General features: G+C 46.6%; 2 protein-coding genes across 5 annotated transcripts in view; one reads left to right on the top strand and one right to left on the bottom strand.

Annotated features, from left to right (window-relative positions):
- timm23b (translocase of inner mitochondrial membrane 23 homolog b (yeast)) overlaps positions 1 to 5,734 on the bottom strand; it is a 10,176-nt gene extending 4,442 nt beyond the window's left edge. Inside the window, exons 1-6 of the mRNA XM_031578511.1 lie at positions 5,017 to 5,734; positions 4,808 to 4,866; positions 4,457 to 4,550; positions 3,823 to 3,907; positions 1,431 to 1,489; positions 521 to 631 (exon numbers count right to left, since the gene is read on the bottom strand). Coding sequence (XP_031434371.1) covers positions 521 to 631; positions 1,431 to 1,489; positions 3,823 to 3,907; positions 4,457 to 4,550; positions 4,808 to 4,866; positions 5,017 to 5,128 — 520 coding nt within the window. The 5' untranslated portion in view covers positions 5,129 to 5,734. The remainder of the gene's footprint in view (positions 1 to 520; positions 632 to 1,430; positions 1,490 to 3,822; positions 3,908 to 4,456; positions 4,551 to 4,807; positions 4,867 to 5,016) is intronic.
- Positions 5,735 to 5,855: 121 nt separating this feature from the next.
- Positions 5,856 to 9,454, top strand: LOC105897418 (endothelial zinc finger protein induced by tumor necrosis factor alpha). 4 transcript variants are annotated; one of them, XM_012824349.2, is made up of 2 exons: positions 5,856 to 6,058; positions 7,721 to 9,454. In XM_012824349.2, the coding sequence occupies exon 2, from the start codon at positions 7,843 to 7,845 to the stop codon at positions 9,436 to 9,438; it is 1,596 nt and encodes a 531-aa protein (XP_012679803.1). In that variant the 5' UTR covers positions 5,856 to 6,058; positions 7,721 to 7,842; the 3' UTR covers positions 9,439 to 9,454. The 4 variants fall into 4 exon arrangements, with proteins under 4 accessions (XP_012679803.1, XP_031434370.1, XP_031434368.1 ...); XM_031578510.2 differs by lacking the exon at positions 5,856 to 6,058 and adding an exon at positions 6,295 to 6,795; XM_031578508.2 differs by lacking the exon at positions 5,856 to 6,058 and adding an exon at positions 6,822 to 7,091.
- The last annotated feature ends 13,027 nt before the right edge of the window (positions 9,455 to 22,481 follow it).

Genomic DNA, 22,481 nt, shown 5'->3' with positions numbered 1-22,481 from the left:
GTTGTGCATGCAACAGCCTTGGGTCTTACGCAGTCTTACTCAGAAGGGTTACACAAGTAACGGGCTCTTTGGAGGGAGAAACACTGTCAACACCGGCCAGAATAGTACGTGAGGACATGGTATGATCTGATAAGCAGCCTTGCCTTATGACCCCAGCAGAAAGGGACAACGGTGTGATCTGATAGGTCATCAGGCAAGGCTGCCCATGCAAGAAAGGGACAATGGTGCCCACCATGATGTTTACGGCACCTACCTATGAGAAGAAGAAAGGAATTTGACACACCATTTCCAGTCTGGGGTCATTTTCTTCTTGTTGAAAATCAACACACAAACTCAACATGTGCCTGTTATACACCATGTGTGATTGTGTTCCATGTGTGGAGTACTGCTCACATTGTGCAATGGCAAAATGTGATGTTTCTGTTGGATATTTAATACAGCACAGTTCATCACCACACTAACTCAGCCAATCAGGTGTGCATGTTAACATAAACGGCTCGCCTCTCCCCTCCCTTCTCACCTGGTGATTTGTAGAGCACACCTGTCAGTATCCCGGCAACCACAGTGTTGACATCATCCTCAGCTCCTCTGGCCTTTTCAATGGCTACTCCAAACACACTGTACAACAAGGCTACACACACACACACACACACACACACACACACACACACACACAATAATATTAATGAAAAAAACACACAAGAACTTTGTGCATCAGCAACCGCACAGTCAGCATAGGCAGGGATACCTGTATTTGCTCATTTTATTGACACAAAGCAGGGCGCAATCATGCAAAAATGGGTTGACTAATTAGTGGATGTGGCAAAGAAGTAATTCTTCATCAGCCAATCACAATGATCCGGTGATACCTCATTAATGTTCACTCAGAGAATTGGTTCTACAAAGGAGGAAACCACACATTTCCGGTCGCGAATTAAGTGCTTTGTGCCCAACATCAACTCATTTTGAGGTTTCACTGAAAAAGGTTCACTTTGAAGAACCTAATTTATACATGGAACTCCAACGTCTGTGCGCAGTCACACCCCAGCATGCTATGAAATTAGCAAAGTCATTAAATTAGCTTTCGGTCATGCGCGGCAGACTTTGCATGTTGCCAGCCATGTTGCCCATCAATGCAATTAGGCCCCAAAAGTGACCTTACACACACACAATTATATTAATGAAAAAAACATACAATTGAACTACACAAACAGAGAGATGACACTGTATCCTTACACCCCCCCCCCCCCCCCCCCACACACACACACACACACAATTATATAACTGAAAAAAACATAGAAACAGAGAGATGACACTGTAACTTTACTAAAGTGAGTTACTCAAGAACGAATAGGCGCACACATGCAGAAACAGGGGGAGTGACAGGAAGGTGTTCTTACACACACACACACACAGGAAGGTGTTCTTACCCACGGAGCCCAGTGTGTTGGCCCATGTCGCTCCTTGGCGCATCACCTGATTCAGCATCCTAGCAAACACACACACACACTCGCGCGCACACACACACACACACACACACACACACACACACACACACACACACACACACACACACACACACACACACACACACACACACACACACACACACACACACACACACACACACACACACACACACACACACACAGAGAAAACTAAGACCTCGGTACAGAACTCCTCCTTACACACATGTGGAACACAGCTCAGTGAAGTGAACTAGATTCAGCTCCTTCCAAATGGGACACACACGACAAACTAATCCACCAAACTAAAAATCGGAAAAAACTTGTTTTTTGTGAGACAAATGCTCTTAAACAAACAAACAAATAAACGTATTAAAAAGGCAACTAGATTGCAGTATAGTATCTTATGAAAATCATTGATCAGTTCCACTTCCCTGTCATCCTATAGAGAAAAGGCTGTAGCTGTTGCACACCGTGACACACACACACACACACACACACACACACACACACACACACACACACACACGCATGTTGCACACAGAGACACAGGCATACTCTGACCTGCTACTCTTGAACTCCAGAGGGGATTTAAGTGTGTAGTTAGCCCTTCTGAGCCCTCTGGTGTGTGTGTGTGCGTGTGTGTGGCCTTGTCCATCTGCTGTTTCTGAGCAGCTCAGGTGAGCTGCTGCAGTGTGGGCACAGAGAGCTTGATGCACAGACTGTGTGTTTGTGTCTGTGTGTGTGTGTATGTGTGTGTGTGTGTGTGTGTGTCTGTGTCTGTGTGTGTCTGTGTGTGTCTGTGTGTGTCTGTGTGTGTCTGTGTGTGTCTGTGTGTGTCTGTGCTGTGTGTGTGTGTGTGTGTGTGTGTGTGTGTCTGTGCTGTGTGTGTTGTGTGTGTGTCATCACCTCAGTTCCCATCCCTTACTAATGACCTTTTCTAAATCACTAGTCTCTGACCAGCAGGTCAGTCTCACATTGACACAGGTGTGTTTGGAGACAAGCTGCCCCGCAGCTAACCAGACAAGTCAACACTGGCATCTGGCCACTCAGACTGGAAATAATAAACGCAATGACTGCACACTTGCCTTCACTTGTTTCTATAGTTATGCAAATTACTAGAAACTAGAACCAGAATTAGTACCTAGAAATGTGACACAGTAATCTCCTCACATGCCTTGTGATGTTAGATATATGAATATTATCAAGTGAGAGAATTCAAATGCATGTTGTACAGTCTTTTCTCTTTTTACTTTAGTCTGCTTCCACATCTCATGTTATTTCTCCTCATGAGCTATCTATTTCTATTTACTACAGTGAAGTGAACATTTGGTTACGTTCACTATTGACCTATATTGACCCTTTGAACATACTTGTGCGACTGACTGTTTGTAATCTCTTTGAGAGGCAGGCCAACAGTGACAGCAGACATGAGCGAACTCTGCCATCTTGTGGTCAAGTTGAGTTATAGCAATTTAAAGTGGTTGAGTCTTGTCATGCTCCACTCAGTGACATGACACAGAGGTGTGACATAATTACAGTGCAATCACAAAGTATTCAGACCCCTTCACTTTTTCACATTTTGTTATGTTACAGCCTTCTATTAAAATTGTAAAATTAAAATAAATGTTTTCCCTCAAAAGTATTAAGACCCTTTGCTATGACACTTGAAATTTAGCTCAGGTCCCTCCATCTTTGAGAGGTTTCTACACCTGCATTTAAGGTTCCCACAGAGTCTCCATAATTCTTAAATGGAAGAAGTTTGGAACAACCAGGATTCTTCCTAGAACTGGCCGCCTGGCCAAAACTGAGCAATCGGGGGAGAAGGGCCTCGGTAAGAGAGGCGACCAAGAACCTGATGGCAACTCCGGCTGAGCTCCAGAGATTCTGTGTGGAGATGGAAGAAACTTCCAGAATGATAACCATCACCGCAACACTCCGCTGATCTGGGCTTTATGGCAGAGTGGCCTATTTATGGAAGCCTCTCCTCAGTGAAAGACACCGCAAAGCTTTGTGTCATACCCAAGACCATTTAAGGCCATAAGCACTGCCAAAGGTACTGAGTATAGGGTCTGGATACTTATGCCAATGTGATATTTTCATTTTTCCTTTTTTAAATGTATATATAAATGTTTTCAGGAATTCCTAAAATCCCGTTTTCACAATCTGATTATGGGCTTTTGTGTGTAGATTGGGGGTGGGGGTGGTGGGTGGGTGGTGGCGGTTCATGAATTTAAATGATTCTAGCAAGGCTGCAACATAACATAATGTTGAGAAAGTGAATGGGTCAGAATACTTTCTGAATGCAATGTATATTTACAACAACCCAACACCCTAACAAACGTCTGAAACTCACTGCACATTCCGGGGCTTGGACCAGGCCATGTCTTTGGTCTCGGACAGCCCCGTACGAAGTCCGTTCAACGCTCCAAAGACTGCACCTGTGTGGGCCACACACCCACACACACACACACACACACGCACACGCACACGCACACAGAGATATGCTGTCTCATATGGATTCATGGAAGTAATGTACAACTTGACTGAGACAGATCACTGTAGCTTTTTAGTGTTTTGGGGTGAGTGTTACTACCACAGTGATACACCTCTAATAGAGCCCTGGAAGAAGCCAATTACACAAAGAAAGCTTTGAAAGTTCTTTGTAAAATCCTAATTTTCAAGGGGTCTGTTTTATAAATCCCACATCAAATGGGATCTAGAATCCCCAAGTTCCTGAAAATAATGTATTAGCATTTAATGGTTACTCTCTGGAGAGAAGGTGAAGAACCTTTCTTAGAATATTCTACAAGGGTGCTGCTTCACGCCAAAAAGGTTCCAAACCAGTACCTCTAGGGTTTGACAATTAATACCCGAGATATTACACTAACAATCCACAAGGTGATCCTGGGTAAAACCCTTCAGGTTTCTTCCCGAGAGGGCTTCTCGCTATCCCTGTGTGTGGAGATGAGAGAGGCTCTCCTCTTCACCTGTGATGCAGCAGCTGCCAATGGTGAAGAAGGCCAACTCAAAGCGCCCTCTGGTCTTATTGGCACCAGTGGGCAGGATGAACTCCTCAGTGTCCTACAGGAAAGGGGGCAAAAGATAAGAGTCCACCCTGGAAATACACTGGCCCTGTGGCTGGCAAACATCCAACTGCATATCAAGGCTCCAGAGGCAACTGCCATGAAAAAACCTTCCACACTCTGACCACAATCAATCTTGAGGCACAGACACAAGCATAACATGTTACACTTCCTTAAAAGTGCAGAACTGTTATATTTCACACTAACGGAGCAAATGTTTCTTATTTGATTAGTTGTCTGTTTACAGTAACTTACATGCAAAAGGTATCGTGGATCAACGTTCAGATATGGCGACAGGGGACTCATGCCTGTCACTGGGGGGGATATACAATCAGTCAAAGCATAGGGATGAAAACGTTTGACTCAATTGTTATTACTAACAAAATAATTGTAACTATTAAAGCAGGCATCGCCTATAAGTTCTAGAGTTGAATATGAAGTCAATAAGCCATAGTAAGTCTTACATGGAACACCAGCTAGATCCGTGTTGGAGTAGCCCGGTTTCGTCCCCCTGAGGAGGCCGGTGAGGCCGTCTTTGGACCCTCCTGGTGATGATCCTGGTGTATTATCATCCATGCTGATGCGGTTATGTTTCCGTCGGATAGTTAATTAGCAAACGACTAACTGTTAGCACTATTCTGTTCTAGCACTGTTCCAATTACTTACCAGCTCAATTACTATTATTAGTGTCAGTCAGACACTTTGCTTAATCTATTCCGGTTACCTAAAGCTCGGCCATCAAGGTAACAAGGTCAAGATAAAACAAGCTAATCGCCCGTTCCCTTGCAGCAAGGGAAATCTTATTAATTGTGCAGATACAAATTATATGCTAAACGGTAACGTTAACGTTATCCTAGCCACCGGATACCTTTGGTTGCTAGCTAAAACATGGATTTCAAAGAGAAAATAACATACCATTGAACTTGTAGGTATACTCTCATACAGTATTTGGGAAAGCTATGCTGACACAGCCAGATGTCTGCCTGACATGTTTAGGCTATGTATTTCGAACATATCTGACTGCCGTAAAGCAGTTGTAACATTAAGCACCAACAGTCCTGGCGCTGATCATCATCCATGCATTTAAATAACACCAATGTTCTTGTTATAGAAGTCAGTAATATTAATACATATCCAATTTTATAGCCACCAAAGCATACACTGTTAAATAAATTAGGGTTTTGTCAATATTATTAGGTGACCAAGTATTTGCAGCAGTACTTACGACAGCACGCGCATGCTTGTTTTACCTTTGGCTGAATGCCCAATGACAAAGCAGCGCGAGCTGGCGCTGAAGATCCCTATGGTATACGGAAAAACTGGTGGCTGTTCAGGCCTTTGTGTCGATTTTTGTCTGTATGTTTTAAAATCAGCGGAGAAACACTAGGGCCGCAAAGAATTGATATTCGCGAAGACATCGGTTATGATCTGGCAGAGGTGCGGCAAAACCGAAACGACATAGATTTCTTCGAGGGCCAAGACAACAAATTTAAGGGCAGAACCACGGTAATTACAACGAATTTGTGGATTCTAGATCTCAAGGTGCCAAATGTCGTGAAATCGCTCAACCTTTTACAGTAATCTTCCAAGCATCTTGTCAGATTCTCCGAGGGGAATTGTTAACTAGATGCCACAGCGTTCGGTCCCCGAATTCGTGATGAGTGTATTCATCCCAGCACGCTGGCTTGATGGAGAAACGTTTACCTTTCACGACAAATAAAGATTTGATTTTTACATACATTTATAGGAAATCGGCTTAGTCTAGTCAAGATGGAAGTTCATATTCCTAGTCGGCTGTGTTTCCTTGTTATCCGGTGGGTGTAACAAAGAACCTTCATGCCAAATTTAACTACAAGAATGCCGTAATTTGTTGCAGACTGTTTCTCACAACCCAGTCAGCGTCAGCAAGAAGCTAACCAAATGGTTAGAATCGTGAATTGATGTGTTTGTGAACACCAGTTTATCAAATAGACCTATTCATTAATGGTTCTTTAACATATCTGTGTACCATAGAGTTGCATTTACACGAGTCAGAATAGTGGAAGTTTTGCGTGTAATGAATTTGGCGGTTGGCTCGCACTGGTGTGTCGTTGGGGATTGACGGATGAGTGCATGGTGGTAGGCTACATTGTCAGTGTGTGATGATGAGCGCAAATTTATGGCGGGCCGATTGAATTGAGGCCCTATTATATCTCGCCAACCAGCTTATGACGAGTGCCTCTTCCGTTTCTTGCCGCGACAAGGTCAGTGTCTTTCATCCAAGACCAATTATTTCGCCAATCATATTCACTTGTAAATGTATTTAATCTATTTTACTAGATGCCGAGTTGTTTTTCTCTAATGTAAGCAGTTTGTGACGTGGATTGTAATGTTCGCGGCCTCGGCTACAACAGCCCTTTTAATCCTTTCCCAGAATGCATTGTGCCTGTCTCGGGTCTTGCAATGTTGTATTTCCTGTTTATCGGTGCATTGCTTTGTCTGATGAATTTTGGTCCTAAATACATCGGATATGTGACATATTGTGCAATTTCATATGTAGGTGAGTGGATTAATACGAATTTTGTGTGCGATTTGTGTTACGAAGAGTGCCGGGACAAGACACGGAAAACCCGCATGCAGCCAGTTTGTACGTCGCATCATCGCGCCTATGAGGAAACTGCTGCCGTTTACCTCATACGGGAGGCTGTCTCATGAATTATTTTGATTCAGGAATATGTTGCAGTGTGGTTTAGTAGACTTAGGGCTTATTGATGGCTACGAATACGTTTATATTTCCGATCGACGTACGATCTAAAGGATTCCGTTGACTTATATGCTTCATTTGAGTGGCGGTTTAATGTAGGTCATGGTGTTTTTCGTCTGCACTTCTGTGTCTAGTCGAAACGAATCGAATCCCTAAAGAGATTGATATTGTGTTACGAATGCCTTGCTCACGAAGAACAAATTCATTGAATAGCTAAGTTCATCGTGAAATATTCCTCCGGGTACCCCTTTCGAAATTCCCAAATGTGCGTGGGAGGGAGCTAAATATTAACCTGTAATATTGAGTGAAACATTAATTGTACCGTGACGTTAAACTGGTCAAATGTTTTTGAGATTTTTTAAATTAATTAACACGTTTTTATCACTTGTAACGTTTTTTTTTCCTGTTTGTCTTTCCTTCTCCAGAGCATTGTGTATTTTGGCCCAGGTAGCTGTACAGAGGAGGACACCCCTACACAATCTCACACATAGACACACACGCAGACACACACACCCGGAGGCCCAGTGGCTAGTGCTTGGCCGGCCTGATGGAAGACGCAGAGACGGAGCTGACGTCGTCAGAGCCCGAGGCCTTGGGCGCGGACTTCATCACAGTGGAGCTGGACACCCAGCCCATCGAGTACGTGGTCAAGTGGGCAGAGGTTGGCTCCAAGTTCACCATCTCCTGCGTGAAGAAGGACTCAGAGGATGGCTTTGTGCCTGGGGAGGTGAAGCCAGAGCCCGACGAGAACTTCTTCGCCCAGTACGAGTCTGTCTACCCCGAATGTGTAGTGGAGGAGAGTGTGGAGGTGCCGCAGCCTGAGGACGAGGAGGAGCCTGACGACACCCACAGCGACTCAGACGACCAGACCGAGCCCGGCAGCAGCCAGTTGGGCCACGAGGAGGGAGACGAAGAGGTGCTGCCACCACCCCGATGGAGAGGAGGAGGAGGGGGCGGGGGAAGGAGCGGCACTCGTGCGCCTAAAGGAAGCGGCTCTCACGCCTGCCATGTGTGCGGTAAGTGCTACAGCCACTCCTCCAGCCTCTCACGCCATGTGCAGACGCACGGCAGGGGTGGAGCCAAGGCCATCGCCGCCGCAGCTGCAGCAGCCGCCGCCGCAGCAGCCGCCGCCGCCAATCAGCACAAGGAGGAGTACGGCAAGGCAGGCGAGGGCAAGAAGACGCTGGTGTGCAACGTGTGCGGCGTGCGCTGCAACGGGAAGCGCTTGCTGGCCATCCACAAGAAGAGCCACAAGGCCAAGAGACTGCACACGTGCAACCTGTGCGGCAAGCACTTCAACCACAGCTCCAGCCTCTCACGCCACCGCCTCATCCACAAGGGCAAGTCCCGGCCCGGCGGGGGAACCGGTGCCAGGGGCCCCCGTGGCGCCCCCCTGGCCCTGCCCGAGCTCAGCCTGGGCCCCTCCAGCATGGGCAATCCCAAGAAGAGGCGCGGGCGCCGGGGGGCTGGCAGCGGCGGGCTGACGGTCAATGTGGGAGGGGAAAAGCAGTACCAGTGCACGCAGTGCGACAAGGTCTTCAGGAACTCCACGCAGCTCTCCAAACACCAGGTGGCGCACGTGAGGCAGCTGCTCAACTCCTACACGCAGGACAGCAAGGACCCTCTGGCCAAGTCCTCCGACCTCAAGATCCGCCTCAAGCTCTGCTCGCGGGACAAACCCAACTACTACACCCTCTGCAAGAAAAACAAGCGCTCCAAGGCTGCGGCTCGGGCGCGTCTGGCAGCCGCCACGGCAGCAGCGGCGGCAGCAGCAGCAGGGCGGTCCCGGAGCCCCGACCCCGAGCGTCCGTACGCGTGCCTCCACTGCGACAAGCGCTTCAGCAACACGTCCAGCCTGGCGCGCCACGAGCACAGCCACGCTGGCGAGAAGCAGTACACCTGCGGCATCTGCCGCAAGAGCTTCGTGCGTCTGTCCAACCTGAAGCAGCACCAGCAGACGCACGCTTCCGGAAAGCTCTACTCCTGCCTGCACTGCGGCAAAACTTTTGTGCACTCCTCCAGCTTTTCGCGGCACAAGAAGGTGCACTCGGGCGAACGGGCATCCCTGTCTGGGGGCAAACAGCGCCAGAGGAACCGCGCCACCATTGACGAGACCGCTCCCCTTGAGTCGGACTCTGAGTGAGAGTTGACCCCCCCCCCCCCCCAACCCCCTGAAACACTCACCCGGCACCCCCCGCCCCACCCCTCCCCACCCTACCCTCCTTCTCTTCTGCCAGTAAGAGTGTTTATGTTGGACTGTGGCAACACTGCTGACAGAGTTTAGGAGAGGAAGAAAAAAATAATCCTGTAATTGGCCATTTTTCAGATTTTTCCCCCCACTCCGACCCTGCTTGTTTGCTTGTTTCTTGTTTTATTTTATTTTATTTTATTTTATTTCATTTTTTTTTAGATTTTGGGACTTGAGTTGGCGTTTTGTGTTTTCATCGTGTATTTGGTACCATATGCGTGCGCATCCTTAAACAAGCGCCTCAATCATACTCTTCATCTCCCCTTCCTCTTTTTTTACATTTCTCATAGCTTATCTTGTGTGTATGCATTGGCCATGGAGCCTTCATTGCAAATGAATATACGTTTATTTTCTTTTTTTTGTAGACATTCCCTTCTTTACATGAATGGTTCTGGAAGGTTAATTTATGTTAATTTAAGGGTTGAATTTGAATTTGACTGGTGTGCAGGGAGCTGGTTGTGCCAGGAGAATATATTTCCCCCAAATCGCTCACCAGAACATCAAAAAAAGAAAACTGAAAAATAGACAAAAAAAAATTGAGGGTGTAACTGATGCGTTTATTTATTTTTGATATGTGTCTGAACGCTGCCCCTCAGTATGAAGAACTTTTAGCATTTAACCTATGAGGCTGCCAGTGGTCAAATGCAGCCAGAGATAAGAGGCCCACTGAGGCGCAGCCCAGATCTGGTCCGGTACCGTGTGCCGTAGACTGGGCTCATCCCAGAAATCCACTGATATGTTCTTAGTGTGTAGCTTCCCGGGCCTAGCACTGTTCTATGTGCGGTTCCGTGCCCTGATTTAGACCAGGTTTACATCCCAAAGTCGAACCATTGGATTCTGGTGGATGTTTCTAATCACTTTCGCTGTTTCTTCTTTTTTTTTTTTTTTGTCTTCGTCTGGTTTTCTGCATCTGTCATATACAGTTTTTAAGCTAAAACACAAAGGTTTCTCCAGGACTGATCTACAGTGAGGCTTCTCTATCTGTGTGTGTGTGTGTGTCGGTTCAAGTTGAGTGCGGTTCCTGTTCAGTATAGATCGCTTGATTGGTTTGTATAATTGATCGCCTCCAAAGGCAGGGAAGGAGGCTGTACTAGGAAATAAAAAATGGACAGTTGTGAACCCCACCCCACCACATTAATTTCCTGATGCGCTTGATCTGAGTCTTCACCAACCCACATGTCAGATCTTCTCCTGGACTCAAGGTGGTCTCCCCATATCTGCTTACGAAAGAGAATAAAACTTTATTTTCTGGCAGTATGTCAAAATATGAAATCCATTGTACCCACCAGGATTATACAGGACTGAATTTAATACTCAACAAATAGAGAAAATGTGATCATATATAAATATATATATATATTTGTGTGTGCATGATGATTAAACCATGAGAATATACTTGAGAAAACTGCGTTAGTTTTTCCCCATCAGCTGTGTGTGTCAGAGAACCGGAGTAGAGGTGGGACCTCCTGGTGTCTTGTGTGGCGGTGCTTATTCTGATGGGTCTCGCGTGGATCAGGCAAGGGATTTCATATTTTCACAAGTGTTGCACTATTGTATGTAAAGATGACAAACGAACAAGCACTACGTAATTATGAATTGGAAGGTGTGACCAGTGTGCTGCACAAGGACCATACTGAGGGGGCGGAGACGAGAAACAACACACATCTGCCCCCATCTGGCCCAGCCCCCCCATCCCATCCCACCCCCACCACCCAGGGAAAAAAAAGATTTGCAAGATTTAAAAAAAAAAACTGCAACGCCTCTTCACCTGCGGGACTCTCAAGTGCCCATGACAGCTCCTCCTGTGTGTGTGTGTGTGTGTGAGAGTGTGAGTGTGTGTGTGTCACCAAAGCTTCCCGGAGCCACCGGCTGTTTGTATGCGCAAGACTAATACTCTTGGTTCCGCAAAGTCCAGTTCCAGTATCTGCAGAAAGTGTTTTATACTAGTCTAGTCCATGTGTTGGTTCTGTTCCTCGGGTTCTTTCTGTTGTGGTTCTTCCCTTCCTCCAGTGTTCCTCCGATGTTTCTGTTCAGTCACAGTCGCTCCTCTGTTGGCAGCGCTGTTCACCCACCCAACCCTAACCCCCCCATCCCCTCCCCTCCGGATGAAACAGCGCCCCCTAGCCCCCAGAGAGGTGCACGATTTTGTATTGTGTTTTTCCATTAGAGTACAATTGAGTTCTGTCATGCGTTTTTGTAATAAACCATTGATTGAAGAATGGTGTGACTGTCTGGTGTGTGTGTGTGTGTGTGAGAGAGATAGCTAGCTGGTTATTCTAAGTTTTTTTTTTTACTCTGCACCTCTGTAGTTTTGTTCCTTTCCAAAGCTAAAGTTTTATTGACATGCAAAGCTGATGGTAGTCTTGGTAACTTGTGGCTGCCAGTGATGAAGGAAGCTGTTCTTCAGCGCTCACATTGCATCACATTAGTCACCTTCCTCCACAGACATGCAGACACTGGTTATGTTAAGGGCAGAGTATATGACTTAATTCTTTACTTCATCTCACGGTCATAACCTTGAGTTTAAAGCTGCAGGCCTCAAGTTCGAGTCTTGTCTTTGGACTAAGCAGAGGTCCAAAAGTGCCAAGTGTCCACACTATGGATACGTTAGTCAGTGCTAGGGCTGTGGCCGACATTTTGAACCAGTTATGAGAAGTATATGGTCTAGTCGCCGCCGTGGAGGAGCGCTGAGGGTTGTGCTGGGGGTAAGTGCACAGGCGGTCGGAGGTGTGTGTTGCTCTTCGTGAGTGTCGTCCAAGGCAGTCGGGCCCTTGGACAGGGTTTCCCAGTACTGTTCCAGGGGTCCCAGCCCTGTGTGTGAAAGGAACCTTTTGTCTACAACACCAGAGCTAACACGCACGATACACACACACACACACACACACACACATGCAGTAATTATAAAACCCTCAATTGCATGAAGTTGATTTTAGATCATCATAAGCTGGAAAAAGCTAGTTAGAAAGTCTTCATGCTTGTTGTTGATTGGCTGAAAAATGTGCTTGCTGTTTGTTTGAAGATGTCTGATTGACTTGACCTGATTGAGAGTAATAAGACTTGGTACTATGTGATCTGTTCAGGGAGGAACTGCACTTTCAGCAGTTCCATTCCTGCACTTTTTTTCTTTTTCTTATGTAAAATAGTATTTATTGTTACACTAGGTCTCTATTGCTCGTAACTTGACTGTTCTCTCCCTTGTACGTCGCTTTGGACAAAAGCGTCTGCTAAATGACTAAATGTAAATGAAAGGTAGCAGGCAGAGGTGGTAGAGCTCTTGAGCAGGGTTGGGAAACTGCCTTGTGGTCATTTCTGTAAATCTGGAGCAATCTGCTGGTTAAGTAGGGGTACTGCTACTCAGGGCCCGGCTGTCCACACCAAGATGGCAGATCTTTCCTGAACTTCAGCCTCACTCACACAGAAGTTGTAACATTCCCAATCATTTATTTTATTATGAGTATATTTGAGGAGTAGTGAAAATGTTAAATGTTGAAGGCAGAATCTGTCGGATTATTTGGGTTCATCTTCACTTTGTTTCTCCATACAAACTCCATCCTCAGTTTGTCTTTCTGTGTGACTCTTTAATCCTTGGTTAGGATATAGGTTAACCCATACCCTGCAGACATCCAGTGTATGCTATTAGACACTCAAGATATTTGCATTCTGTCATTCTGGTATAAACCAGGAACACTGACGTGGTCATACTGTTGACGTGTTGTGACAGGTCAACATTTTCAACAGTAGCAAAATCCAAGCCAGCTACTGGGCTAACAGTAACAAACAGGCAAACTCAGTTCTGCAATTCTGTGGTGGCTTTGTGAAGCTTCACCGGTTCATGAAAAATGTCTCTTGACTATTCTGTCTGATGACACACTGAAGCTAATAGTGTAACCGAATGTTTCGTAATGGGGATAAAGACACCATTTGACCGTCTGGTTAAAACATTTTTTTTATACAAATGTTACATGAAAGGATCCTCTACAAAAAGTGTGCTTGGTGGTGAACTTCACAGGAGAAGAGACAACCAAGCCCCTCCAGACAGGCTGGCAAGAGGATAGGTGATTGGTGACCCTTGACACGGACGATCTCAGAGCCCAGAGATACACTATGAGGGGGACATTAGACAGACTCAGATGGAAACAGCCACAAAACCTTGCAGTTCCCTTTTAACAGCAACAAGCGCTTCCTGTTGCACACAGCACTCTTGCATTTCTCGGCCAACATCTTAACACTTATCCACACAGAGGCAAAGCGCTTTAGATATCTATTTTAATTACTTTAAGTCGTTTTGACAAAAGAGCTTAGATATTTATTTTAAGTACTTTAAGTAGTTTTGACAAAGCTTTAGATATTTATTTTAACTACTTTAAGTAGTTTTGACAAAGAGCTTTATACATTTATTTTAACTACTTTATGTAGTTTTGTCCAAACCATAGCTGTGTTGAGGTTTAAAACAATTATGTCCATCTGATGGCAGAGGGAAAATGCAGTGGTTCCCAGCGTTCCCACTAAACCATGAAGCCTGTTTCCCAGCTCTGCAAGCAGGGCTGTTGTAACGAACTTGTTACATTTGTTTGTGTCTTATGGACTTGCTAGGAGTGTGTGTGTGTGTGTGATCACTGTCCACCTTCACAGGTGGCTGTAGACCAATTTGTTTAAGCACATCATATGAATTTCTTATTTATAATAGATCTTCACCGAGACAGAGTGTGGAGATGCCGAGAGCAGGTTGATCAGGCCTCTGTGGCCCGTTGCTATGGCAAAACCAGCCCATGGGCTCAAGCTTCTGAGAGAGTGTGCAATCAGTGCATATTGCCTATCTTAAGCAGAGAGCAGCTGTCTGGAATGGGTCTGCCCTGACAAAGAAGACGCCTGATTCAGCTAGCATGTGGAGAACACGGCACCAAGTCCTTAGCTATGTAGAGCCGCACGGTACCATGTCTTTTAAATTCAGCTTTCTGGGTTATGTAAGTTTGCTTCAAAGGTGATATTTTAAATAATGCTTTAATTGTAACAGTCCATGACCATTGGTTGACAGACATTAATTATGGCACTTGGACTTGAAAGTCCAGTAGATGGCGCTAACACACCATCAGTCTGCCCCCTCGCTCGGCATGAGAACCCCCGCCCCCCACCCGCCCACCGCCAGTGGAATGAGGTCATGCATGGATGATCTCATAAAGTTAGAGGGTTACTCACAGGATTTAAGCTAAGCTCTGAGAGGATAATTGATTACTCACCCCGAATATCCATATTACTGCCAATATCGCGCTCCCCTCCATCACAGCTTCAGCGCGGAAATTAAATTCTATTTCGGGACAGGATGTTATCAAACAGCAATTATGTTATCAGATGGGGAGTCGATTAGATAATATAACGAGAGTTCTTTATATAAAACATAAAGTTTGAAACTGGTGTAATAGGCTAAACTTGTCTCCCTACAGTCTTCTTCCTGAGCGAGTTAGAGATCACCCAAGTGGAGATTAGGCCATCTGTGGTCTGAGATGTGTGCTTGGTTAGGCTATCTGTGGTCTGAGATGGGTGCGTGGTTAGGCTATCTGTGGTCTGAGATGGGTGCGTGGTTAGGCTATCTGTGGTCTGAGATGGGTGCGTGGTTAGGCTATCTGTGGTCTGAGGTGTGTGCGTGGTTAGGCTATCTGTGGTCTGAGATGGGTGCGTGGTTAGGCTATCTGTGGTCTGAGGTGTGTGCGTGGTTAGGCTATCTGTGGTCTGAGATGGGTGCGTGGTTAGGCTATCTGTGGTCTGAGGTGTGTGCGTGGTTAGGCTATCTGTGGTCTGAGATGGGTGCTTGGCCAAACACATGGTGAGGCAGCAGCGCATATCTGGGCAGCTCTGCTCAGCCGTCTCACTCTCTGCTCAGCCGTCTCACTCACTGCTCAGCCGTCTCACTCTCTGCTCAGCCGTCTCACTCTCTGCTCAGCCGTCTCACTCAGTGCTCAGCCGTCTCACTCAGTGCTGGGGCAGAGCGGACTGAAATGGCACCAGGCATTTGGCTGTTGCCCCAGCTCGCTTTGAGGGGACAGTAACTGGATTTAGGGAATTCCTATCATTCCCTGTTTGTGTGTGTGTGTGTGTGTGTGTGTGTGTGTGTGTGTGTGTCTGCTTATCAGCCAGCTTCTTCTGCAGCCCATAAACACCAAATCAGCCCTCAAACAGACTGCGCCTCCACAGGCCCCTAGGGGGCACCCTACTCCCAATCAGCATCAGCTCATCCCCTCTTCTCATCCCACGCAGACGGATGGAGGGGAAGAGAAGAGAAGGAGTGAGGCAAGGGGGAGATAGAAAGTGAGAGAGAGAGAGTGAAAGATGGATAAATAGAAAGAGAGAGAGGTGAAAAGGAAGAGGAGCACAGAGAGAGAGAGAGAGAAGGGGAGGGCTTCAAAACAGTGATACAAAAGGAGATGGGGGGGACAGAGAGATGGAAAGGGAGAGAGTGTGTCAGACAAGGCTGAGAGACGCAGAGGGGAGGTGTATTAGCTCTCCCTCTCTCTCTCCCACTCTCTCTATCTTCCACTTTCTCTCTCCCTCTCTCTCTCTCTGTTAGTATTCTCCTGCTGCAGCTGGCAGCTTTGGGACTGTCGGACGGAGGCTATAAAGTTTGCCATTGTTGCCGGGCACTTGTGTTGTCAGACTTCCTGGCAACGGGCAGCGAAATTACCCTGGCGACTCTGTGTGCCTAGAAACAGCCCCTCTGTTCTGCTCTGCTCCCCAACAAAAAGGCCTTTGAGCCTCAGGGAGGGCCGGCCCCTCAGGCCCCCCCGGCCCCCCGAGAGAGAGCAGCCGGGGGCCAGGCAGAGGCCCCTGCGAGGTCCCCGCGGAAACCCCACGCTGTGGGAACCGCCGCTGATGTCACTGCCAGTGCATCTCAGCCTGGGTTTGTTTTCTCTCTTTTCTGTGTTTTTTCTTTCAGGATCACCCCTACACCTTCAACACCCATGACCCCCCCCACCACCCCCCAGTTCCCGGGATCCTTCCAGTGTTCCCTTCCTGCCGCCGACCCCCCCTTTAAAGGGACAAAATAAAACAGGAAAAGGCGACAGTGGAAAAGCTGGGTTTCCGTGGAAACCCTGCAACCGTGCAATGTATGTATGTGTGTGTATGTGTGTTCGAGTGTACGTGTGTGTGTGTGTGTGATTCTGAAGAGGGGATGAAAGGAATGAAGGGTAGGGAGGGGGGCAGGGAGAAGGAGGGCCAGTGGGAATCTGGACACCTTAAAAACACATTTGTTACCCTCCCTCTCTCTCTCTCTGACACACACACATACACACAGACACACAGCGTCATTCAAGCTCTTTCTTCTAATACAAATGGTTTGGAAGTGTCACTGAATGTGTGATCTACCAAGAGCACTGATCTCTCACTGTGTATGTATGTATGTGTGTGTGTGTGTGCGTGCGTGCGTGCGTGCGTGCGTGCGTGCGTGCGTGCGTGCGTGCGTGCGTGCGTGCGTGTATGTATTTCTGCATGTGCAAGTGTGTGTGTGTGTGCATGCTCGTGGATGTCACAGTGTATCTATAGTATTTAATTAATAAACAGACATTTGTGAGGGGAGTGTGGTTGCTGCAGTAATTATAGTAGCTGTTATTTCTAAGTAACTGTTATAGCGGCCATATCCTCACACGGCTTTTAGTTGGACAGGAAAAGATGTCAAATTCCTCATGCTATTGGTGGGGGACATCCTACAGCAGCCAAACCTCTCACTGTCACATATACTCATACCCAACAACCTAGCCTGAGTATCATAACAACAGGGTGCACTACAACCATCATACCATTACTTAATACTTAACAACAACAACAACAGAGATGCCTTTGTGAGCATTTCACTGGGGCTGTCAAGTGGGCTCTTCCTCTGTCAGTGTTTCATTGAATTGGCCCAGGACACCTCCAGAAGGCTCAACTGTGGTGTTTGGCATCACAGACCCACCCCCCTCCATGCTCACGATGGGTTAGGACACATGTCAGTACCAGGGACAACAACAGACACACCTCCATACTCACGATGGGTTAGGACACATGTCAGTACCAGGGCAACAACAGACACACCTCCATACTCACGATGGGTTAGGACACATGTCATTACCAGGGACAACAACAGACACACCTCAAGATACACCATAAAAAGATTTCACATGCACATCTCAGTGTCTGAACGATGCACTGCCTAATTATCTTAACATCAAACTCAACCATTTGGAGTTGATTTTTTAACAATTAACTTATTCTTTTAGCTCCCTCCATGTCTCTCTCTCTCCCTCTCTCTCTCTTTCTCCCTCCCCCTCTCCTCTCTCTCCCTCTCTTTCCTCCTCTTTATCTATCCCTCTCTCTACCTGTCTTTCTCTCACTCTCTCTCTTTCTGTCTCTATATCCCTCTCTCCCCCTCTCTTTATCTCTCTCTCTCTTCAGGGTGTTGCTACACAGCATGAGCACAGAGCAAACATTTGCATATGAAATGAACATTCTGACACACTGACACACACGCATTCACACACACACAAACACACGCACACACACACACACCTATGCATGCTCACACATACTCTCTTCTCTCTCTTTCTCACACACACACACACACACACACTGTAACACCCATTCCCAGGGCAGTGTCTCTAGGATAAATGTCTTCATTCCCTTCGCTCACACTGGGGCTGCTGGCACATTTAATGCTGAAATCGCCGCGGCAACCAAGGCCTCTTTCAGATGTTTCATTTAGCAGACATTAAAGGCCTCCTTGAGCCCATTTTATAATTTGTGTCCCTTTTAGAGAATCACTGTCACAGCCCTCTTTTTTTCTCTACCTCTCCTTCTCTCTCCTCTTCTTGACTGTCATTCACTATCTCTTCTCTCTCCCTTCCTGTCATTCTTCATCTTTTCTCTCCTCCCTAATAGAAAAGAAACAACAGAACAACATATTCAATTGATTCATTTTTTGGCTTCTGGCTGCTAATAGGCATAGCTCAGAGCCAGCACTTGATAAGCTGTGTGTGTGTGTGTGTGTGTGTGTGTGTGTGTGTGTGTGTGTGTGTGTGTGTGTGTGTTTAGCACTTGATAAGCTGTCTTTAAAAAAAAAGTTTAAAAAAAATAAATCCCTGAAGGGCAAAACAATTAGATAAGCAGAATCTAATGACTCACTGCACACAATAAACGGCAGGGCTTCTCTCCTCTCTGCTGCTGCTCCTCTCCTTGTTTTCCAGTACAGTTTACAGCACAAACACACACACACACACACACACAAACACACACACAGACACACACACACACACACACACACACACACACACACAGTCACACACACACCCATCCAGCCCCCAGCCGCTCTGCTAATGAAAAGCCATGCTAAACATCGAGCTGGGCCTTTTGAATGCTTAGAAATGCAGAGTTAAAGATAACGCAGACTGGTTTCATTTGCTGTTGTCAGTCAGCCACTCCTGACTAATGAGTGTGTGTATTCTACAGTGGCAGGGTAGACACACACACGCAGGATGAATATTAAGAGGACCGTGTTCTCAGAAGCGTGGCGACATGCAGAGTTCAGACCTGCCCTCCTAGATAGATTTTTACAAAGGGACTGGTGGTATCAGAGGTCAAATACAGTGTGTGTGTGTGTGTGTGTGTGTGTGTGTGTGTGTGTGTGTGTGTGTGTGTGTGTGTGTGTGTCAGTGTGTGTGTAAATGGTACAGGGCTATTTCAGACAAGATGTACACCTTTAGATAGTCTGCAAGGCAACAAAGTCACTGTGAGGAGCAGGAAAGCTGTAAGAGGTGTGTGTTTGTGTGTGTAAATAGTACCAATCTATAACATTGGTGTGTTGTTGTTATGAAAAGATGAAACTTTTTAGTGTTCACACAGATTGTTTAACATCACAACCTTTCATGAGTCTTATGTATGTTCAGTTGAGCATCATAAACTGATTGTGATTGTGTTATAAGCCCTTATGGATGCATTTATAAAACATACATTTATTATGTATATCTTCTTCAAGTAGAGTCTTATAACTGGCATTATTCTAGCACAGTGTTGTTATTATCAGTGATAACAGACATAGACATGTAGACGTGTATATAACATGTCATAATGCATAATCAGAGGGGCGAAAGTGGTTCAGGAGGTAGAGGAGTCGTTCAGCAATTGGAAGGTTGCTAGTTCGATCCTGACTCCTCCTCACCAAGTGTCCTTGAGCAAGACACTGAACCCCCAAACCGCTCCCGATGTGCAAGTAGGCACCTTTGATAGTAGCTTCCGCCGTCAGTGTGTGAATAGATAAATGTCTGAGGCATTAATGTGTAAAGTGCTTTGATTAACGCTGTAGAAATGCAGTCCATTTACCATGTATGCGTGCAGTATTACTGTGTGGATTCAGTGGTTAAGGGTTGCTGATCATTCCCTCGGGATTAATAAAGTATCATCTATCTATCTATCTATCTATCTATCTAACTGAGGGCTTATTTTCACACAGTGCTGAAACTGGTGACTGTGCGTTACTGCATATCATCACACATTTATTAAGCTTAATAGGGTCAAAAGTAGAGAACAAAGATGACCACTGCTCTTCTAGTTTTCGATGATGATTGTGGAATTAAGATGAAGATGATGTGCCTGGCCAAACTGATTCTCTTATTGTGACGGGAATGTGATAAATTCCTGTTAGGGATGAATTGATCGTGATAGGAATGTTAACGTGGCTAATTCTGGGGTGATACTTATCCTTGACACTCTGTGATGATGATGTTATTGTGGAGGGTACTGACTGTCAGATAGAGACAAGGATGTTATCGTAGTGGTTGCTGATTGTCAGAGAGAGAGATGGGTGTCATGGAGGTTTGTGCTGATGGCGATGACAACGTTAGTGTGCTTGGTTGTGATTCTATGGCTTTGCCCGGGCGTCTGACCAGGGTAGAGGAGCCTGGGGTAGTGGAGCCTGCCACTTGGTGCCTGTGTAGTGTTCTCCAGCGCGCCTATCCAGAGGTCATAGACAGCCTGACAGGGCTTATGCCATCCCTAAGTTCCCTCTAAACGGCCCCAAGCGCCTCGTTAGCGCTGCCTCGCTAGCTCAGCTTTCACCTGAGCTCTCTAGCACAGCTCCCCTGACCTCACTACACACAGAAACACACACACACACACACACGTACGCACACATACACACACACACACACACACACACACACACACACACACACACACACACACTTCCATTACCCATTCATGCTATCAGCAGCACCATTATATTCTCATTACCCCTTCATAACACACACACAGGACACACATACACACACACAGGCACACAGACACACACACACACACACACACACACACACACACACACACACACACACACACACACACACACACACACACACACACACACACACACACACACACACACACACACACACACACACACACACACACATACAAACATACACACACATGGTCAAACACATACGGATACATTATAGTGGCACACCAGAGAAGGTAAGTGTGTGTGTGTGTGTCTAAAGGAGGTGAGGGCAGGGAGTTTCAGAGGTCTGCCGATTCAGGAGCAACCCAATCTCTCCTCCAGTGCCTCTGTGTGTAAACCCAACAGGGCTGAAAGACACACACACACACACACACACACACACCACACACACACACACACACACACGGTCTCCTCCGGTGCCTCTGTGTGTAAACCCAACAGGGCTGAAAGACACACACACACACACACACACACACGGTCTCCTCCGGTGCCTCTGTGTGTAAACCCAACAGGGCTGAAACACACACACACACACACACACACACACACACACACACACACACACGTACACACACACACACACACACACACACACACACACACGGTCTCCTCTGGTGCCTCTGTGTGTAAACCCAAAAGGGTGAAAGACGACCCTCCCTTTCTTCCTGATTGATCCCAGCTCTCAGAGATGTATTGAGTAATCTAAATGCACACACACACACACACACACACACACACCCGGCCACTAATGCGATTACGGAAACACACACATACACACAGAGACACAGAAATCCACACACACACACACACACACACACACACACACACACTCTTGGTCCTTAAACAAGGGGTGAAGAACAAAGAGTAAAGGGGCTCTAGAAGCTGAGAGTTGAGTTGAGTGTCTGAATTAACTTTTCATCTCTTGACGCTCATGCAGAGTTGATCACCCTGAGATGCCTGTGCTTGTATGCTGAGATACGGTGAATATGTGTGTGTGTGTGTGTGTGGTGTGTGTGTGTGTGGATATGTGAGTGGCTGCTCTTGACCTCTACCAGCCCACGCTGATTGCAACCCCCCCCCCCTCCCACCCGTCTCTCTCTCGCTGTCTCAGTCTCCCTCTGTCTCTCTGTCTCCCTCTCTCTCTCTGTCTCTCTCTCTCTCTTTCCTCTCGATCGTTAATTAGAGTTTACGCTGCACCGAGGGCGCAGTTGAGACCCTCCACAGATCGATGGGCGGGCGGAGAAGAGGAGCCAGAGAGGAAGAGGAGCCAGAGAGGAAAAAGATGCTACGCGACCTTCACTCCTGCTGGAGGTCATGGCCAACAATTCCGCTGGAGCTTTAGCCCTGCTTCTGCACACACACACACACACACACACACACACAGACAGACACACACACATCTCCTGCCACTTTGTCTTCCACTCCATAAAACACACCATGATGACTCCTGTGGCACTGCTGAGAAACATTCAAAGACCATCGACCACCACCCCAACACACACACACACACACACACACACAAACACATATACACAGAGTCAAATAACAAGCACAACAATCAGAAAGAGGAAGACAGGCAGAGAGAGAGAGAGAAGGGATGGGTGGAGAAGGAGCGAGAAAGAGAGAGAGAGTTACAGAGAGAGAGAACGTTAGAGATAGAGAGAGAGAGCATCAGAGAGAG

This window comes from Clupea harengus, chromosome 13 (assembly GCF_900700415.2).
Source record: "Clupea harengus chromosome 13, Ch_v2.0.2, whole genome shotgun sequence".
Taxonomy (NCBI): domain Eukaryota; kingdom Metazoa; phylum Chordata; class Actinopteri; order Clupeiformes; family Clupeidae; genus Clupea; species Clupea harengus.
This window is presented reverse-complemented; position numbering and strand designations above follow the sequence as displayed.

Bases quoted from the DNA above. Each gene is read 5' to 3' on its own strand.
- LOC105897418 (XM_012824349.2), top strand. From the start codon at position 7,843: ATGGAAGACGCAGAGACGGAGCTGACGTCGTCAGAGCCCGAGGCCTTG.